The 21,546-nt window shown below is 36.5% G+C and overlaps 1 protein-coding gene across 4 annotated transcripts in view; it reads left to right on the top strand.

Moving 5' to 3' along the window:
- The window catches only part of LOC129725702 (rap guanine nucleotide exchange factor 4), a 523,900-nt gene that overhangs the window by 371,018 nt on the left and 131,336 nt on the right, over positions 1 to 21,546 (top strand). For all 4 annotated transcript variants that reach the window (XM_055681789.1, XM_055681788.1, XM_055681792.1 and 1 more), the window contains 3 exons: positions 11,927 to 12,068; positions 12,285 to 12,471; positions 14,262 to 14,407. In XM_055681789.1, the coding sequence (XP_055537764.1) occupies positions 11,927 to 12,068; positions 12,285 to 12,471; positions 14,262 to 14,407 (475 nt within the window). The remainder of the gene's footprint in view (positions 1 to 11,926; positions 12,069 to 12,284; positions 12,472 to 14,261; positions 14,408 to 21,546) is intronic.

Below are 21,546 nucleotides of genomic sequence, written 5' to 3'. Positions count from 1 at the left end.
CTTGATCCAGCTGGGTGTAGAAACTCTACTGTGTTTGTATTGATGCAGCGATCTAATTCATTTAAGTCACGACAGTGTGTGTTGTAAATCGACTGGAGATGAGGATAATTTTTCATTTACCTTTTCAAGTAGTGAGTAAAAGTTTTGCAAGTAGTTGTAACGGTTATTATTAGATACTCGTGATCTTGCAACATGTGCAAATTATATGACAGTAAGGGTTGTTACTCAACAGAAGAAGAATTTTATTACTTGTAAAGTAATAGATTTGATACACGAAGGAAAATATTTTTTTTTTACTCTCCAAGTAATAAGTTGAAGCTCATTAAGCAGACAATGTGTGCAGTAGGGAAAGCGAAAAATAAGCGGAATGGAAATATGATACAGATTTTGAAAAGTATACCGCATTCCGACTTGAACCCGCAATCTCCGGGATTGCGGATTTGCGGGTTCGAGGTGGGAGATTGCAGTTTTTCAAAAACTATATCATATTTCCAGTTCGCTTATTTTTCACTTTCCTCATTGTACACATTGTCTGCTTAATGAACTTGAATGTTAACGGGTAAAAACCGTTGTTAAAAATAGAAATTTATTTCGAATAATAAGTTAAACTTTTGCGTGTAGTTATAGCAGCCATTTGGTTGGAAAATAATATAGGTAGGTATGATAGCATGACAGGTTTAATCGATTAAATAGTTAATTATACCACAAAAACAGCGCGTTTCAACAACAACAACAACAGAAAAAAAGTCAAGCTGTTTTTTACTCTCGATGTCCTTAAACAAAAGGTCCGTCTAACACATTGAATATCTAGTCGCTGACCTATGTTGTATAAATCATGATGGTCCGATATCAACGGGCGTGCAACATTCAAGGATAATTTGCCTCAACTTGTTACGTTTCACTGAGCCATACGCAAGTTGTGTAATCGGAACAGTTGAACATTAGCTCGTTGTAGATCGTCCTGCTCGAAAACCACACTGGTATTGACTAATAAAGCCTTACTGCAACGGCCTCAGTCTACGAAACAGGATGCGGGAGGGTTGTGTCCCTTCTTATAGATACGAGTCCTTCCAACGGTTTCCTAGGCAGTTTTTCCAAGACCATACGCTCAGAATAATCTGTGCAATTGCACTATACAGCCGATCACTCTCGACTTTGAGAAACTCGACTGGCAAGCCCTTCTTCCCAGCGCACACTGTTTCCAAAGCTGCAAAAACGTGATCGAAATTATTTTGACCCAAAAAAATGATTTTAGAACCACAGTGTCTTCAGTAAAGTTGTACCATAAATTATTCTCTGAGTTAAAGAAGTTTCAATTTTGTGATTAAGCCACTTTACAGTGAGAATCGAATTTTACTTTTTTCATTTCGAAATATTAAAATCCACTTTGTTCGGCAAAGGTATAGCACAGCTTGAAAGAAACAACTTTGTTGAAGACATTTAACTTTTTATATTGATTTTCTTCGATTTTCCAATGTTCTACAAAATTGTTTGCTACAATAAAACAAACAAATTCTTCGAAGAAAGTTTATTTTCATCTCACATATTTCTTTGGTTATTGACAATTTTTACTTGAATAATATAATTGTTTACACTAATTACTTTTCACTCGAAAGAAATGAATTTGGAGCCGTAGTGTCTTCAGCAAAGTTGTTTTGCTACTTATTTTTCATTGTATGAAAAATAGAATTTTGTGATTAATCTACCTGAAAGTGAGAAATGAATTTTATTTTTCTCATTTTTGCATATAAAAATCCGCTTTGCTGAGTAAAGTTTTACCACATTTTATAAGAAACAACTTTGTAGAAGACACTATACTTCTATCTACCAATTTAAATGAACTATTGTGAAATTTCCTCTAGGAGGCTCCATAAAATTGTTTTTTCAATATAATTTTCTATTGTGATTTTCTAAAATATTTCAATGTTCAACAATGTTGTTTACTATAGAGCAAAATCATTTCGAATCGCCTGGAAATACGCGAAAATTTAATCGACCATTTTTGATTTGAATGAAAATTTGCACACGTACTTAGCTTAGCAAACTGAGCATTTTTCACAGGTGGAGAGATTTTTTACACCCATGAGTTACATTCTAAAAGGGCGTATGCCTTTTGGCATAGGTCTTATTCGAAGCATTGTAGCCCAGAAACCGTTGATTGTATGAATGAAAATGAGTTGTAGGGAATTGAAAATGCACCATAAAAAATATACACTGTACAAAAAAAAATTTTTTTGCCCAAAAAAAATTAAAAATAAACATTAAATTTCAATTTAAAAAATAAAGAGTTGAATTTTTTTTTATTTTTTTTTTTTCAAAAAACTTGACGTTAATACGCAACTTTTAAAAAAAGTCCAGGATGGAGAAATGAAAAATAATTTTTTTATGGTAGATTAATTTTTTTATAAAAATTCTAATTTGAACACCGCTGATCAGGAAAGGGTTTACAGCATTTGGACTTGGTGTATTCCATTTTCACTTTATTCATCTTCTCAAAATGAAAACTGTTACTAACACATCTGGAATAGTGCAATCGTATTTATATACGAAAACAGATATTATAGGTGACCCAGTAGTTATTGGTTGCGTACTTCACAAACAGTTATTATTAGTAAACAAGTAGGTAGTGTTGCACGACAAACATATCATTTTATAAAACATTTTTATAAAACATTCGAACAAACTTATGATGTATATAAAATATAAGGTGAAACTAGTATCTGTAAAGTATCTGTATAGTATATATATATATATATATATATATATATATATATATATATATATATATATATATATATATATATATATATATATATATATATATATATATATATATATATATATATATATATATATATATATATATATATATATATATATATATATATATATATATATATATATATATATATATATATATATATATATATATATATATATATATATATATATATATATATATATATATCACTTAGAACATTTAACTCTTTTCTTGAGAATCGTTCGCTCAATCGTTTTGTTGTCAATGAATGAATTGTTTATTTTTGATGAGGCATTCCAATGAACGTATGGTTTTTGCTGGAGAACCAAGGACAAATTAAAAAAAACGTGTATTTTCCGGAATATTAATAATTTATTGAGCTTAAATTTAAAATAACTCGAAAACCGATGCCTTTAGAATGTTTACTACCAAGAGCTTTTTGATTCAAAATGACTCTCTGCATCTTTTAAGGTCATCAGAATACAAATATTTTGAAAAATGTTTAAATTAGAATTTTTATAAAAATATTAATCTACCATAAAAAAATATTTTTCATTTCTCCATCCTGGACTTTTTTTTAAAAGTTGCGTATTAACGTCAAGTTTCTTCAAAAAAAATAAAAAAAAAATCAATCCTTTTTTTTCAAATTGAAATTTAATGTTTATTTTTAATTTTTTTTTGGTCAGAAAAAAATTTTTTTGTACAGTGTATATTTTTTTTGGTGCATTTTTAATTCCCTACAACTCATTTTCAGACAGTTTTTCTATACAACTAACGGTTTCTGGGCTACAATGCTTCGAATAAAACCTATGCCAAAAGGCATACGCCCTATTAGAATGTAACTCATGGGTGTGAAAAATCGCTCCATCTGTGGAAAATGCTCAGTTTGCTAAGCCAAATACGTGTGCAAAGTTTCATTCAAATCAAAAATGGTCGATATTCGACCATCGGTGATTTGGCGCGATCTTGCTCTGTTGTATTTATTTAGTTATTGAAGATCTTTATTAAAATAATGCACTAATTTACTTACAGATATATATACAGGAGACAGCAAGAGACAAATGTCTATATCTGGATTGAATGATGTTTGATTTGTACTTTAAGAAAGAAATGATTTATTCTGCAAATATTTGCCGATTTTGAAGGTATCTGTTAGTAAATTAAAGCGTTGTTTTATTAAAAATCGTTAATCACCATGGAAATATGAGGGATAATGATAGACTTTCTTTGTTAAAATTTATTGTTTCGTTATATCAAACAACATTGTAGAAAATCACAACGATATGTTATATTAAAAAAAAGCCTTATAGTGGCAATCTGTATCAAACTCCGCAAAAATCTATATGAATAGGCAGATAGAAGTATGGTGTCTCTGACAAAGTTGTTTCTTTCAAGATGACTTTGTCGAACAAAGTGAATTCGTATACGCAGAAATGAAAAAAAGCAAAAATGAAAAAAAGTAAAATTTTCTTCTCGTTAAATGTTGGCGGATTCATAGCTTTTTTTTTGTTGGATTGTTTGACTAATTTTCTTCAAAATGCAATTTCCAGAATGTCCATTTACCCGAAGGAATAGGAAAGCTTCAAAATGAAGATTAAATTGAAAATTTGATTTTATTTTTCAAAAAGCTGTAACTCGAATTTTGCCCGTAATACATCAAAATGATAAATTATTTTCATGTAATTTTTTTTTTTCAGAAATACGAAATATGTCAAATTTTGAATCAAAATATTCTCATTTGCCGAAAAATGCTATTTGATTTTCTAAAAGCTAACATAACATATTTGGCAACACTGCAACTTAAAATTGGTGCTTTTACTGGGTTTCTTTGACTAATTTTCATTGGAAATAATGCATGACTTCATGTCTAGACGTATCTTCTGTAGCTATAATTAAGGAGGAGTGCTAACAGCACGGCTGACGTCGGCACGTGTGAATTGCCTGCTCAGTAAAAGTTTTTATTCAAGTGTTTTTTTCACCAGTTTTTTTATCAACCAAATTTAGTTATTTGGTTTGAGTGGTTGCTACAGTAGGGTAGGGCTAAAGTTTCATGGAATTTAGAGATCTACAACTTTGTCGACTACCGCAAAGCTCTAGCGCGTAAGGGAAAGAAGTTAGCATCACAACGCTACCTTTGCGGCTAAATTTCGAACTAATTCAAACATCCAAAATGAAGCCCCAACTATACCAAGAAACTTTGTAAAAGATCGGAAACCGATTGGTCAAACTGTGAGAGCGCTATTAATTTCGTTCCGCTAGATTCCATTTCTGGCCCAGTGTGCATTGATACTATAGAACTCACATTTTTTACCCTGTCCACATAACCCAAATACTGTCCATATTACCCCAAAAGCTGGTCCATTTCACCCCAAACGATTTTTTTATGTCCGAAAATCATTACTTTTAATTTCGTTATTTTTCATTCTTTTGACATCAATAACATGATTTTTTCGTGTAAAAACATAGAAAACAGGTCAATATTACTATAATACATTACGTTCATGGGATAGAAAACACAGACTACGAAATAACAGGAGTTTTCCTCACGGGGTCTAAATTTCAACAAACTACCCAATAAGTTTCAATTAAACTTTACTTGAAATTTTCTAGAACCACTAGAGATTTTCTATCTAGAAATACGATGAAATTGCCAAATTTTAAATCATAATATTCTCGTTTGCCAATTTTCTAAAAGCTAACATAACATATTTGGCAACACTACAACTTAAAATTTATGCTTTTACTGGGTTTCTTCGACTAATTTTCATCGGAAATAATGCATGAGTTCATGTCTAGATGTTATCCCAAGTAACACACAAAACATGTTAGAAAAGAATTCACAATGACAGTAGTCATATAAGAGTACAGGCATACCTCGATTATACGCACCCTCGATTTTACGTACATTTTACCTCGATTTTACGCACACTGCAGTACAGGTATACCTCGATTTTACGCACATTCTCATTTTTGAAATGTGTGTAAAATCGAATTGTGCATAAAATCGAATCAAAATTTTTAATTTTTTTTATAGCCCAAAATTAACTTCCGTGATCGGAAATGTGCAAGAAAACATGTAGGGGTCATCCAATTAGTATGTAACGTTCGAAAGGGGGATTGGAAAACTTGACAACTCATAGAAACAATATTAAGGGTCCAAAAAAGAGAGTGTGTGTGTCTGTGTGTCTGTGTGTGTGTCTGTGTGTGTGTCTGTGTGTGTGTCTGTGTGTGTGTCTGTGTGTGTGTCTGTGTGTGTGTCTGTGTGTGTGTCTGTGTGTGTGTCTGTGTGTGTGTGTCTGTGTGTGTGTCTGTGTGTGTGTCTGTGTGTGTGTGTCTGTGTGTGTGTCTGTGTGTGTGTGTCTGTGTGTGTGTGTCTGTGTGTGTGTGTCTGTGTGTGTGTGTCTGTGTGTGTGTGGAAGAGTATATGTGTGACTCACACATTTATTTTTACCCACATAATAATGCTAAGGAGGCACTGAAAACAGCTCCTCTATCTTGTAACAGTACACGTTTTATATAAAAGTTTTCGTAAAATGATTGTAAAAAGATTGTGTGCGTACGACGTCAAATATTTTACGCGTTAGACACGTAATACAACCTTGAAACAGGACGCTGTATCGCGAAAGGAAATATTTTACGCGTTAGACACGTAATACAACCTTGAAACAGGACGCTGTATCGCAAAACAGGTCTTGTTGCTACTGTCTCCCGGTTTTCGGCAGATTTCCCAGTCTATATGGACGGCCCTTTATTAGTGAACCTTGTCTAATATATACAACTCTTTCTTACGCACAATTTAATGAAGAAAACATCCGAATTTAAAATGTGTTGAAAAATCACAGGAGGGTTGTGTACAAAGCCACGACCGCAAGGATGAAGTAGAATACTTTTCCAAAAAATCCCGGCTGCTTGCGTGTCAGTCATTTTTCAATTTGTTGTGGGTTCGAGTCCCACCTGCTGAACTATATTTTTCGTAGTTTCTACAATCATATTTTCAGTTAGTTTAATTTTCTATCTTCATTACTACATTTACTCCTTAAATTAAAAATAATTCAATATGTTCAAAACGAGACGGCTCACGTGTTGTCAAAATGAGTCAACTTTTCATTGAATGCATTTACTAGTGCCCAGTATCGCACAGAAACTGCATTTCACTAAAGTGCCTCACTGCTTCAGCCGCTATGGATGCTGAGATCCACTGCAACTAGTGCGCTATCCATAGCCATGCCACAGTTGTGGCCGCTATACGCTGCCATTGGTATCCACAGTCCCTGCATCAGCTGACCCAGATGCTATCATTGCTGGAGTAAGCTGCAACTAGTGCGCTATCAATTGCTACGCCAAAGCTGTGGCCGCTTTCCGCCATCGCTGGTATCCACTGCACTGCTAGTGCTGCTGCTAAGGGAGGACGACTGCTGTTGTCGCTGTCTAGAACTATTATGAGCGTCTTTTTTTTTTATTATTTTTTTTTTCAAGGGATTTTAACCGTGGCGGTCATTCGTCTCTATATGAGCGGCTTCGGCTGAAACAGGCTCTTATATAGGGATGAAAAACCTATCGATAGTAGTAGGAAATCATCCATAACTATCGATAGCCATTTCAGTCGATATTTCCCATCCTTACTCTTATACAGACAAATAGCAAATTCAAAATGACAAGGTCTATGATTCTGTCGACCGTGCTTGGGAAGCAATCATATTAACGACTAATCAGATTAGTCGAATTTTGCGCTTCAACAAGGATTGACCATTCTTAATAATATAGTTGTTTGTCTTGATTTGGACTTGATAATTTTTGAATTTTAATTATGCGAAAAATTATCTTTTTATGCTGATAATGAAAGCTTTTCGGATGTTGAGCTCATGACTGAAGGAAAAGATAATTCAGTACGTTCTGAGACACGGAGATTTAGCCAAATATATATCTGTTCCAAATTTCTTGAAAGTGTAAATTGATTTAAGAGAAAATATTAACTCTTCAATTAGGTTTTTATTTCACTCTGAAAATAACAATTTGTTGTTTAATTCAATGTGTGATAAGATGCCAATCACATCTTTGCGTTATCACTGGCCGTGCGAATAAAGTATTCCTTGTGGGGAATAAACATTGAAAAGTTTTCCAGAACGTTCTTTTCATTGGATGCATTTGCTAGTGTGCCTGCTATCGCTCAGAGACATCATTTCACTAAAATGCCACAATGCATCAGCTGGCCCTGCTTATATTGATGCCGAGACCAACGTCAACTACTGCGCTATCCCCGTTGCCACAGTAGTGGACGCTTCCGTTGCCATTGATATCCGCTGCCCTGCATCGCCTGGTCCTGCTATCGATGCTGAGACGCGCTCCGCTATCCGTTGCCATACCACAGCTGTGGCCGTTGTCCGCTGCACTGCTACTACTGTTGTATCCACTGCTGCTGCTAAGGGAGGACTGCTGTTGTTGCAGTCTAGAATTATAATGAGCGGCTGCGGGTGAATCAGGCTCTGATATAGGCCAAATTGCACATTTCAAATGGCAAGGTCTATGATTCTGTCGACCGTGCTTGGGAAGCAATCATATAACGACCAATTAGAGGCCGAAGTTTTCGTTTTGACAAGGCTTCACTATTTTCAATAGTACAATAGTTTGGAAAATAAAATTACAATTATCGGCATTTGGGAAGAATCTTAGAAGATTTTCCAATCTATTGCTGCAAGAACGAAGGAAATCCATCGAATACTAACCGGTTTATTAGCATTTGAAATTGGACATATTTTTCACTTTTTTGGTTTTAGATTTTCATTTCACATCCCTATGTAGCCGAACTTCCTGAGAGAAGTATTCTACTTCAAAAAATGTGCGTAAAATCGAGGTAAATTGTGCGTAAAATCGAAGTACGTATAATCGAGGGTGCGTATAATCGAGGGTGTGTATAATCGAGGTATAACTGTATTACTGTATTACGTAACACTTTTATATAAAACGCCTACATATGTATACTGTTAAAAAAGGGGGCTGTTTGCAATGGAGGTCGGTGTTAGTATGTGGTTAAAAAAATGTGTTAGCACAAACACACGCACACACACATAATGACACATATACGCACATACATACACACATACACACATTCACACAAATACACTCACATTAGGGTGCCAATGAAAATCGATTTTTCGAACTTCGTTTAGAGGTAGGGCTCAAAAGTCTTGTCTTCTGGTCCCCATGCAAAATTTCAGCTCAATCTGATTCCGGGAACACGTACCACAAAGCGATCAAAGTTTCAACTGTTTTGACCGATGAAAAATATGCACAGGTTCATGAAATCGTCGATGTTGAAAATTTGTCGAATGCCAACGCGAGCGATCGGGCGAGATTCTTGTCGTAGGTTAATAAACAGCCGTAAGTAGAGCTGTTCATTAACCTACGGCAAAAATCTCGCCCCATCGCTCGCGTTGGCATTCAGCCTGGCAGAGGCCTCTCTCTCTTTTGGACAATAAAAATTGTTTGTATGCGTTGTCAAACTTTCCAATATCCCTTTCGGGCGTTACGTAATAATTGAAAATTCCCTTACATATTTTTTGCCGATTTCCTATTACGGAAGGTGATTTTAGGTTATAAAAAATATTAAAAAACTTGATTCGATTTTACGCACAATTCGATTTTACGCACATTTCAAAACCGAGCATGTGCGTAAAATCTAGGTATACCTGTACTATGAGCGCAATTGAAAACTTGTGTTGTTATATGGAGCATGGAGTGGAGAGCATGCATTTTACACTCGAAATTTCATTACGCTTATATTCCATTCATTCAACAAAAGGACTGTATGAGCTCTCGCCGCTTTTTCATCGAGAGAATCCTTTGTTCTCCCCGGTACTGGTATGGCGAGGGTGCCTTTTCATGACAAACGTACAGTACCACCCGCATGCGTGCAACGGTTTTTAAGTAGATATATTTTTAATGAATTTCATTGTTGCCCAAGTTGAAAACTGAATATCTTGACTAACGACAATCAATTTTTACATTGTACCTAATGAAATAAGCAGTGTTTGTACAGCGCGTCTGATATGCATTTCTAGCTAGGTATAAAAAACGGTACGAGAAATAAATATTGTCGTTGATCGAGAAATTCGGTTTCCAAGTCCAAGGAAAATATTCAACTAACAGATTAAAATAGTTTTAGCAGTCGTGAGGTGTACGATCCAAGAAAATTTGTTAGACAATGTTTGAATGGTTGAAAGATTTTTAGTGTAATTTGTTTCATTGACGTTGATTGTGAATTTTTACTGAATTTCCACTTTAAAGATCTCTTGAATGCGATCCTGTCTTAGCTTGATTTTGATAGATTCAACTATTCAAGATCACCTTTTTGCCTGGACATTAAAGCAAAAAAAATAGTATTTTGGTACATGTTCAAACTATTGGAGCGAACTGTACGAACGATGCATTGTAAAATCAATGTAGGATGGAACAGCAAAAAATGAATGCGAAAGCTTGGGCACCGATTTGCTGCAGAGTTTTGTTCGAAGTTGCATATCTGTGAGTTGTGGCATGAACCAGTTATGGCCTATGGAGTTTAAATGAGGTATTGCCATAACTGGTACCATTGCGCTTATGCTTATAATATTCAAGCTACAGAAACAATCCATCTTGAAAGGTTGTACATTGCTTTTTATGATCAAATTATAATTAATTGAAAGTGCCACTGACGAGACGATTGTCGATCTAGTTGCACTGCGCGTAACAATACATTTGCGCATGCGCTGGGTAAATGTTGTCATAGCAACGCACTTGCGCATGCGCTTTGTTGTGGCGAATTCTGACCCACGCCACGAATGCGCGAATTTCTTTATTCCACTGGGTCAGTGCAGATCTACCCAAGAAAAAAACGACATTTCGATTTACTACGCATGTAAGAAAGAGATGCCAGATAGTTGTTTACGAGCTAAGCCCATGCGGTAGTGGGGTAAATTGACTCTTCGCAATGAGCAATTCTCGCTGAAACCGTCCCACTGGTAACATGAGGTCTTTCTAAAAGGATATTTTTGTGTCTAAATGATTGAAAATAGTGAAAAAATGAGAAAACCACTTTGGTTAGTTCATATTGATGGACCCCTCGGGCACAAATCGGTTAAATGGTTTTTACAAAAACTGATTTTTGAGCAATTCTTGGCCGCCATCTTGTATCTCGCCGCCATCTTTAATTTCATCCGAAAAACGTGTTTTTGAGCAAGTTCGCAACCACCGATTTTAAATTTGACATCACCTTTGGAAAGCTGAGAAAAAATGCTTTAAGATACATTCGAAACATTAGGTGAGCATTAAGGTCACATTCGGGTCACTTTTCAAAATCGAGCTTCAAAGTGTTCAACGCATGACGCGCGGCCAATATCAAATCAACGCAATATGCTGAACCTGTGTGTGTGTCTGTGTGTAGTGTATATTAGGGGCCATCCATGTTCCACGTATACAGATTTTTAAGGATTTTGTTACACACAAAAAACTGGCCTAGAGCTCAAACAAAAAATTGAAAATTATGGCTTTTCACCCGTTCTTGTCAATTTTGGTTCCCATAGCCGCCTCGGAAGTGCGTCAAGTCTTCAGAGCCCATAGTTTTCCCATAAGCAACCGGAGAAAAGACAAACCCGGTGATCCATTAATCTGCGGCACTCTGATACACTTCCGAGGCGGCTAAGGGTACCAAAATTCACAGGAACTGTTAGAAAGCTATAATTTTTATTTTGTTCCAGCTTGAGCTTTACAGAAAAACCTATGTAGACCAATGTGATTGATGGTTTGGAAAATTTGGGCTGTTGTTGTTTTCATTTGTTTTCGCTGTTGTCACGTGTTATCACTGGAGAATAATCGTTATTTGCGTAAATAACGATTATTCTCCAGTGATTTCTATTGCTTTTTTCAAAGCTATGTGAATGTTTGTTAAGTAAAAAGGTATCTATAAAAGACATACGTCTGAATCTGCTTGAGTCCAACACTTAGTTCTATTTTTTATTTGTGTTCAAATGATGATGATCTTACGCCATCAGTCAAGAAAGATTTTTATTTTATCTTCTTAGTGCTCTAGTTAGCCTATCTTTAAACGAACGGAAAGCAGAGAGAAAAATCCCGGTTTTAATCCAGCGAATGTTCTGACTACGGATAACATCCTCGTAACTTAACCCTTTGCAGGTGGGTGGAAAGTTCATCCGAAAGTGCGCTCCTGGCACCGAGCTGGTGGACTGGCTGCAGAACCTGTCACCGATCGTGCACACCCGAACACAGGCAGCCGGCATGTGGCAAGCTCTCGTAGAGGAAGGCGTTCTCAGTCACGGTACGTTTGACCTTTTGATGCTGCAGCTTTCGTCTACGTTTAATTTTCATTGCACTCACCGAAGATGAGATGAAAAAATAACCCTTCGACGAAATTCTCGCAAAACCATTATATCTGCTTACTCATTCTAACTTATATGAACAAAATTTAAACCACTTTACGAGGGTTATTTTTTTAATGGTTACTACTTTTTCTCCCTACCATGCTTCTACACAGTGGCGAAAGAGCAGCCCTTCAAGGATAAATGTTTTTTATATCGGTTCAAGATGGATGAAGACGGAACGGCGGGTGGGGCACCCAACTCCGACGACGTCAACCAGGCCAACGATCATATTCGTGAGGCACTACCTGCCCTGTTGCACTGGGGCCCGGATGCGACTCTACGGATGATCCTGCGGAAGCCGTAAGTACCTATTTTCCGCTAAGCCTACGCTGTACGAGCTGCGCTCGCTGTCATGGCGAAGCACTTGTGCATAGATAAAATCACGCAATCGTCATCGCTGTGAATGCATTCTGCTTCTGTGAAAGCGTCGCGTTTCGTTTTTCGAAAATGTGCTTCTCTATTTGCATTAGAAAGACAATTTTCCGGGAGAGTTAAAATTTGTTCGCTCTTCAAGTTTCGCAAATTTAAATAAATTGATCGTCATTATTGCGAGGTCACTGATTCTCCGGTATATTGTGGCTCAATTCATCATTAAAATAATATGACGAAACCTTTCTAGTGCATTAGAACGTAACTTTCCGCGTCCGTAGCACAACTATCATTGCTATAATAAACGACCGCCTCACACCCAATTGTTTCTGCGTCTCCCTAATTTCGTCGCAAGACCACAACCACAATCAACTTTCTGTCGTGTGAAGACCACCAGTGACGACAGCCTTTTCTATCGCTTTACAGCATAATTCAACCCCGCTCCACATTGGGCACCCTTTTACGGCCGGGGCCCTCCAAGTTGTGACAGGACTTTTTATGTTTCAATTGCCAGATTGGGGGGGACGAAGGGTGCTTTGTAAAGGCTTTTTATCACCTTTTCCCAAGCAACAGTTACAAAAGTGTAGAATGGAAACAGCTGTGCTCTACTATAGAACACAAAGCATCAACACTGTTAGCAACTTGTTTGTTGTCTTTTATGCTAGCAACATCGCTCGACAGTCGTAATTTATCGTTGCCAGCCGTAAAACGAGAGATTAATGAACTAACGCTGGTGTGACCCGCGGGTTGCGGTTTCCCTGTATGGGATTTTCCAGCGTTTAACGCACCAAGCAGGATCCCGAGAAGTGTTGAAGGTGATAAATGGTGTGATGTTTTACTGGTTGTTGATGTTTATTTACGCTTTTGCATAGCTTTGCGAAGGATTTGTGTTTAGAGGGTGCCGAGTGAGAAAGCTTTTCGGCAGCTTTAATTTTGTTTTTATGTTGCAGCCTTCCGGGATACTCTGCAGATCGAGGTTGGTTTTCTTATACGGGACCTTGTTCAAAAAAAATTCGTCCGTGTTTTGATCCTTCTGGACTACAATCAATTTCATAATAGTCGACACAGAAGTACTTCTCCTTAATTTACATATATTTCAGAAAGGGTAGGACCTTATTTCACTCTACATATGTTAACCGTTGAGTCATTTGTCGTTGAGTCGTTTAAATTGTCTTCAACTGTTCAAGCTGATAATGAACAACGTTCTCAAGCTAATAATTTATTCCTCAAACGTTCGCTACTTCCTGCTCAGCTCAGTTTTTCTGGCCCAGTCATCGCAAGCTTTCAATTTTACCTGCTCCACATGATTTACGGCCAAAAACGATGTGCACTTGAGCGATGATGACCTTGTTCTAGTAGCAAACTTGATTAATTATTGAACAAACGGTCTGAACATCCGTGAAAACCCAGAAACATGCACACGCACAAACATACGCACGTGTATATAAATAGTGAGTAGTGCGCCTCCATCAATTCTAAAAACCGGCTTCTGCACGGCTCGCCAATCAAAGCCAGCCCGCGTAGACGGCAGTGAAATACAAAACCCGAAACCACGCCAAAGCACTCTTTCGTACACCCAAAAAACCTACCCACTCTCCCTTCGAGCACTCCCTGCCGCACACAGCAGCAGCAGCAGCAGCAGCACTACTGATCTGCAATTCAAATTTCAAATGATGCTTTTTCCGTTTTCCACTTTCATTTCCGCTTTTCTGTGGTTCCAGATCGCACGAACGAACGCACGAGGAGCTGGAGCTGGTATACGAGGAGCTGCTCCACATTGCCGCCCTGTCCCACCTGTCGACGTCCATCAAGCGGGAGCTGGCGTCGATCATCGTGTTCGAAGCGCACGCACATGCCGGAACTGTGTGTAAGTATCCTCCATCCATGGTCATAACTTTTTGTTACCCACCAGCGTCAGGTTCAGCGTTCAGGAGCACACCGGCAAATGCGCATCAGCTGTCCCCGACTACAGACTAAGTGAGGCTGACTAATTACTTAGGGCGTTAATTTAAGCGACAGTATAAACTAGTTGCGCTCCATTTAGTTCAGAAACGTTCGGCCGAAAGTGGATGACAAACAGTAGTAATGCTAGGCAATCAGCTACCCCCACTCACCAAGGGATCGACCGTAAAAAGGCCATTCAAGGATACTTCCCTTATTTTTTTGTCCTCCTAAAACTTGCTGGTGCTTTAGGACCGTTCCCCAGCCGGCAAAAGTGCAATCTGCATAGAAAAAGCAGGTCACAGATGGGCACAGAACTCTATTGTCGTTTGCCTGTTCCTGAATCCAGAAAGGACCCGTCACAGCAATGCACACAAGCGCCAGGCCAGCAGCCGTCAGCACGTTTATACCGCACCTCAGCCGAGGAACAATGACGCGGATGAAAGCTGCCTGCCATCGGAACTGACGGTCCGGGTGATGATATTTAATTTTCACATACCATTTAGCACCTGGTATGCGTTGGAATTTCACAGGAATGCGCTTTTTTTTCTCGGCGTCACCGCGTGGTGGCTGCAGTTGGCAACCGGTGCTGGTTTTTTTTTTTCTGTCACTCGCAGTAAATACGACAATCAAGTCAAGCACATGACAAGTCGAGTGTTCTCTTTGTCAAAGATTTTTGTCGTCCACTTGCGAGGATGTCACTACATGACAATTGGTATTTTGAATAATGCCTTTTCGATGCTTTGCTGCTATTTACGTGATTAAACTTATCGAGTGTTTTGTTCTGCCTCGACAAATTTATTTGCCAACCTTGTTGGTGAAAATATTTTTCTTAACCATCCTATGTTTTAGTCTAAAGATAATTAGGACTTATTTACCAAAGATAAAGTGTTCATTTTATTAAAGTCATCTGCCTTACACCTATTTTCAACAGAACAAGTGCCAACTTAGAAGAAAAACATCCAATTACTCATCATCACTCTTAATGAATGTTAGCTTTGACATTCGTTTATTTGCCCGGTGTGCTCGCTTGTGTCGGTTTCAGGTAATTAAGGAACCCGCCTACGCACATACACATACTCCATTCTACTAGATGGCATAAATTTTTGTTAATTTCCTCTAGCAAAATTAATTATCTCAACGAAAAGTACAGCTGCGTCGTTTTGATAAAGTTCGGTGAAATTTGTCACCGGAGCTTTCAAATTTAACAGAATTTTTCATAGCAAACATCCAGTAGAAAAAACTCCGGTGCTAAATTAGAAAACTCTCGTACTAGATTTGTTAATTAATCATAAAGCTACCTTTAGCGTTTCAGCAGAAAGTTTTACAGTCATTCACTATGGCCGATTGTCTTATTTTATCGAGTTTTTATCACCTATTTGCAATCCTAAATTATTCATCTTAGTGGCGTACCGTCTTGCCTTTTCCACCATACGATGATCAACTGAACGGATTTCGACCAATGTTGTTTCGACCGTTAGTTCAAAAGTTTTATAAACTTGTGACACGATGATTGGCATATCTTTTCAATAGTGAACTAGCGGAAATTAGAGTTTTAATTCAATCAAGTCAAGATCCCCACATTCGCCACGTGATATGATGACTCCTCTACCACAGACATCAAAATTGAAAAATATCCTCCTGCCGACCTAGCTGAATTGAATAGAATTTTTGTTACGCGAGATTTCAGCAAACTATTTACTTACAAATCTGTTAATATACCTGTTTTGCTGTTTTTTCATTCGATTGCGCAATGAATGCATTCATTTGCAACGAGTTTGTTTTACTGTTAATCTTATTTGATTTGGTTTGTTCAACGAATGCGAATCGAATTACACGCATGTGAGTACATAATAGCATGAAAATATATGTCCACCATCAATTAAAGGTACGCACTAAACAAATGCAATGATAAGTGATCAAAATGGATACACACTACAGTTTGATTCTTGTTTTTTGTTTCTTCAAAATGTGTGATTTTTGTGGTCATGAAAGAAATTAACTGAAAACTAAGGTTTGCCCGTTACTGCCCGTTACGTCAAAAAATTAAATAGAAAGGAAAGATCATTATTTCAAGTCCCAGAGTGTCGATTTTTTCGAAAAATATATTTTTTAAGATAACACAAGATCTGGACGTATCATGCATTTTAAGCCATCTGGCATCAAAAAAAATTTCGAAAACCGAAATTTCATTCACGAAAAAATATAACAACTGTCATTTTTTCAAACCACTTAGCGGCTCTCAGCAATAAACTACCGAGATTCGGCAGTCAATTTTAAGTGTGTAGCATTTTAGTAACGGAAACACATCTGACGGGAGAATAGAAGTTGTGGATTCGAGTCCTCCATGCTGAACTAACTATATTTTTCGAAGTTTTTGAAAAAGAGTTATAATAACATTGGTCGACAAAATGAAAAAAGTGCATTCCAAAAGCTCAAACCGGAAAAAATGGAAGATTATAGCTATTCAACCATTCCTATGAATGTTGGTGTCCTAGCCATTACCAAAATGTATCAACCTCCGTGAGAGTGTCGCATAGAAATTGCTCACCGGGTTCGTCACTTTTATGTTATGTTTACGGGAAACTCATTCAAGTCCCTGAAGAAACGGTAATGACTAGGGACACCAAAATTCACAGGGATGGTTGAATAATCTTTCATTTTTTTCCGGGTTTGCTTCAAGCACACGTTCTGCAGGATCATTGATAACTGTCGAACTTTCACCTTCCGGTTTGGCATCTACATAATCTAACATAATTGGTGATATCATTAAGTTTGATACCCACTTTTGTTGATTGATATGAAAATGTGCTAAGAAATCTTCTTCCCAAAGGACAAAAAATTTCAGCAGCACAAATTGAATTTAATCAACCAATTTTTTTACTTCATAGTTTGGGTCCTATGAAACCAGAAAAAATATGAAATTTAATCCACGACAAAATATATTACTAGACATGTTTTTTGAATTTAAAATGCATCATACTCAAAATCGCTCTAGTTATTCTTCACCAAAAAATTTTAGATCCGGCAAACAATGCCAGAAAGTGACACTTTCTGTCAAAGGGTTGTGCAAAAAATCAATTGTCAATATGCAAGAAATGATAATTTTTGAGCCGTTTTACCTATTCTGAATTTTTTGACATTGAACAGAAGACAATTGATAGAACTATCCGGGAAAAATTATGATACAAAAATTATGATACAAAACGTTTTTGCCGTACTGGAGGGTTTGAGACCCAGGAAATTCTATCGATCGATGCTTTTTTAAATACCTCAGGAAATTTTTGCGCCAGATAACATTTTTCATTTTAGAGATAGAATTTTCTATAATTCTCTAATATTCACCATAACCACAATGCGTCACCATTCAAAAATACTTCGATACAGTATCATGATTCAAACCATATTTCGTCGTTTTAGAAGACGCAAGACCCAGAAGACCATGTCGTTTGATATTTTTGCTTTGCAGTAGCTTTTTCCAGTGAAGACGCATGGTGGTTGTAGTGGACGTTAGAGATTATATAAACTCTATCCCCAAAAATAAAAATTTTAAAACTTTGTGTTTTAAGTAAAGTTTTCTGAGGAATCCCAAAAGAAATCAAATGGTAGGGTCTTCTAAGTTTGATATTTCCTTCAGATTAATGCCAAAAGATTCGAAATCGGTTAAGCGGCTCAAAATATAAATTTTTTAATATTGAATACAGCAAATGTCATTCTAAGAGCCAAACAAAAATTTTCCAATAAAGAAGAACTAGGGTAGGAAACATATTCTAAGTAGCTTTAGGAGCCACCAGTGTATTGAGACAAAATACTTGAAATCGGTCAGTGCGTCTTGAACTGTCCTACAGATCAGACGTTTTTTCGGTTGCTTGTGGACTGGTCTTTGACTGCCTATAGCTTCAAAGTTTGTGTTTTGTCAGTGTGTCTTTTTAAGATTACCTGAAAGTTATTTCCCATCAGTCTTTCTCAAGACTACCTACTTTTGAATTTAACATTTGTTTTAACTTTTTTCGTATCACCTGAAATGGCTGGACGGAAAAAGAAACCTCGCATCGCTGCGGGGAGGAAAAGAGAGGCATCTCTTTCTGACACATCGAGTGTCTGTAGTGACAATCCTTTTGATATTTTGCCTGAGCAAGAAGCTGGTGAAATGGAAGTTATTAATAATGAAACTATACAAAATATAAAATCTTTAAAAAAGGAGAAAGTTCCACCTATTGTGGTAACTATTTCTTCTGAATTTAATATATTCAAAAAGGAACTTTCGACGTTTGTTTCTGACGTTAAAGTTACCTATCAGATTGGCCGTAGAGGTGAATGCCGCTTATTAGCCGACTCAGTAAAGGGTCGTGATCGTCTTGTTCAGTATTTAACTGACAAGATGTACAAATTTTTTACATATGACACAAAGAACGCCAAGCCGTTCAAGGTTGTCTTGAAAGGTCTCACCAACGATCAAACCGTTGATGAGATCAAACTTACTTTAACAGAATTACTTGGCATAGCCCCTACCCAAGTAATTCCAATGAAACAAAAATCACGAGGCGAAAACAGTCAGAGAACTGGAATTTCCCTTGTTAATTATTTAATTCATTTTAACCGTAATGAGGTTAACAACTTAAATTTTTTTGAAAAAGCACATGCTTTGTATAATGTGCGTGTAAAGTGGGAAATTTATAGGAAGTATGGCGGAGGTGAAAAGCATATCACCCAATGCCGTACACATGTCCTGTGAAAGAGAGTAAAAATTTTCGCTGTGCGAATTGTAACGGCAACCATATGTCAAATTTTTATCAATGCCCAGTCCGTTTAGCAATTGTTAAGGCAAGGCAAGGTGAACAAAATTTAATTTCTCAATTAAAACCAACTTCAAAACAAAATTCTCCAAGCGTACCAGTGACGCATAGTTTACCTACTCCTTTGCATACCCGTTTAACTTATGCACAGGTTACAGGTAGTTCGAACATTATACCGCCTAGTGTTGGTAGTTCGAAAATGACCGTTAATATGGGTAAGCAAAACACGCTAGAAAATAATTGTACACCTATTACTCCAGCTAATATTGCTGCCGAAAATATTTTTTCTAATGTCAACTGCCTGGGGCCTATTACGGCAGGTAAACTTTCTTTTTCGCAACAGACAATGTTCGATCTTATGAACGCCATGTTGCAGGCAAAATCAATGTTTGAAGCCATTCAAATAGGCACAAATTTTACTATTAAAATTGTTTCTAATTTAAAATTTAGCAATGATTTTAAATAAAACAATTAAAATATTAAATTGGAATGCTCGCTCATTGAAGGCCAATGAGAATGAGCTTTTTAATTTTTTAACAGTAAATAATGTGCATATTGCAATTATTACTGAAACATTTTTGAAACCTAACATAAAATTAAAATATGATCCCAATTACGTGGTTCATAGATATGATAGGATTCAGGGTTCCGGCGGTGGAGTTGCAATTGTTATTCATCGCCGAATCAAACATCGTGCTCTTCCTCATCTTGAGACGAAAGTTATTGAAACTTTGGTAATTGAAGTTCAAACTGAACTTGGTATTTTATTTATTGCCGCAGCATATTTACCATTTCAATGCACACGCGAGCTCAAAAATTATTTTAAAGGTGATTTACAAAAACTCACCAGAAATCGTTCGAAATTTTTCATAATCGGCGATTTTAACGCTAAACATCGTTCATGGAATAATTCTCAAAGTAATTCCAATGGCAAAATTTTATTCAATGATTGTTCTTCAGGAAACTATTTTATTTTGTCTCCGAATAGTCCTACATGCTTTTCTTCTGTAAGAAACCCTTCAACAATTGATTTGGTGGTAACAGATCAAAGTCAGGTATGTGGTGATTTGATCACACATGCTGACTTTGATTCTGACCATCTTCCAATAACTTTTTCTTTATCACATGAATCAGTTTTAAACCCTATGAGCTCTGTTTTTAATTATAGCAAAGCAAATTGGGAAAGATACAAAAATTATATTGAGAGAACAATAATGAGCTTGATTTGCAAAACGAAGTGAATATTGATTCCGCTTTGGAAGCATTAAAATGTGCAATTGTTGATGCCAGGAATTATTCTGTTCCAAAGGCTCAAGTGAAATTTGATTCACCAATAATTGACGAAAATCTTCAACTTCTAATTCGTTTGAAAAATGTCCGCAGACGTCAATATCAACGTTCTCGTGACCCTGTTTTTAAAACTATTTATAAAGATTTACAGAAAGAGATTACTAATTATTAAGAGACTCTTCTGAGAAATCAAAATTTTGAGACTAAAGTTGAAAAATTGAAACCATATTCAAAACCATTTTGGAAGCTGTCGAAGATTCTTAAGAAACCTTCAAAGCCTATTCCAGTTTTAAAAGATGGTGAACGTTTTCTTGTATCCAATGAACAAAAGGCTCAAAGACTTGCTCAGCAGTTTGAGAATGTTCATAACTCAAATTTGAATTTTGTGAGTCCAATTGAAAATGAAGTCACACGTCAATTTGATTTAATTTCTTCCCAGAATTTTTTACCTGCAGAAATAATTGAAACTAACTTGAATGAGACTAAATCAATTATTAAAAATTACAAAAATATGAAAGCACCTGGTGACGATGGAATCTTTAATATACTAATCAAACATCTCCCTGAGAGCACAATGGAATTTTTAGTAAAAATTTTCAATTGCTGCTTCAAAATTGCATATTTTTCCAAATTATGGAAAAATGCAAAAAATACTCTAATTTTAAAACCGGATAAGAACCCAGCAGAAGTTTCAAGTTATCGACCAATCAGTTTGCTTTCTTCAATGAGTAAACTGTTTGAGAGAATTATTCTTAACAGAATGATGTCACACATCAACGAAAATTCAATTTTTGCAATGAACAGTTTGGATTTCGCCATGGGCATTCCACAACTCATCAATTGCTCCGAGTTACTAATATGATACGAGCTAACAAATCTGAAGGTTATTCCACTGGAGCTGCTCTTTTAGACATAGAAAAAGCATTCGACAGTGTTTGGCATAAAGGTTTGGTTGCGAAATTGCAAACTTTTAATTTTC

This window comes from Wyeomyia smithii, chromosome 2 (assembly GCF_029784165.1).
Source record: "Wyeomyia smithii strain HCP4-BCI-WySm-NY-G18 chromosome 2, ASM2978416v1, whole genome shotgun sequence".
Classification (NCBI taxonomy): Eukaryota; Metazoa; Arthropoda; class Insecta; order Diptera; family Culicidae; genus Wyeomyia; species Wyeomyia smithii.
This window is presented reverse-complemented; position numbering and strand designations above follow the sequence as displayed.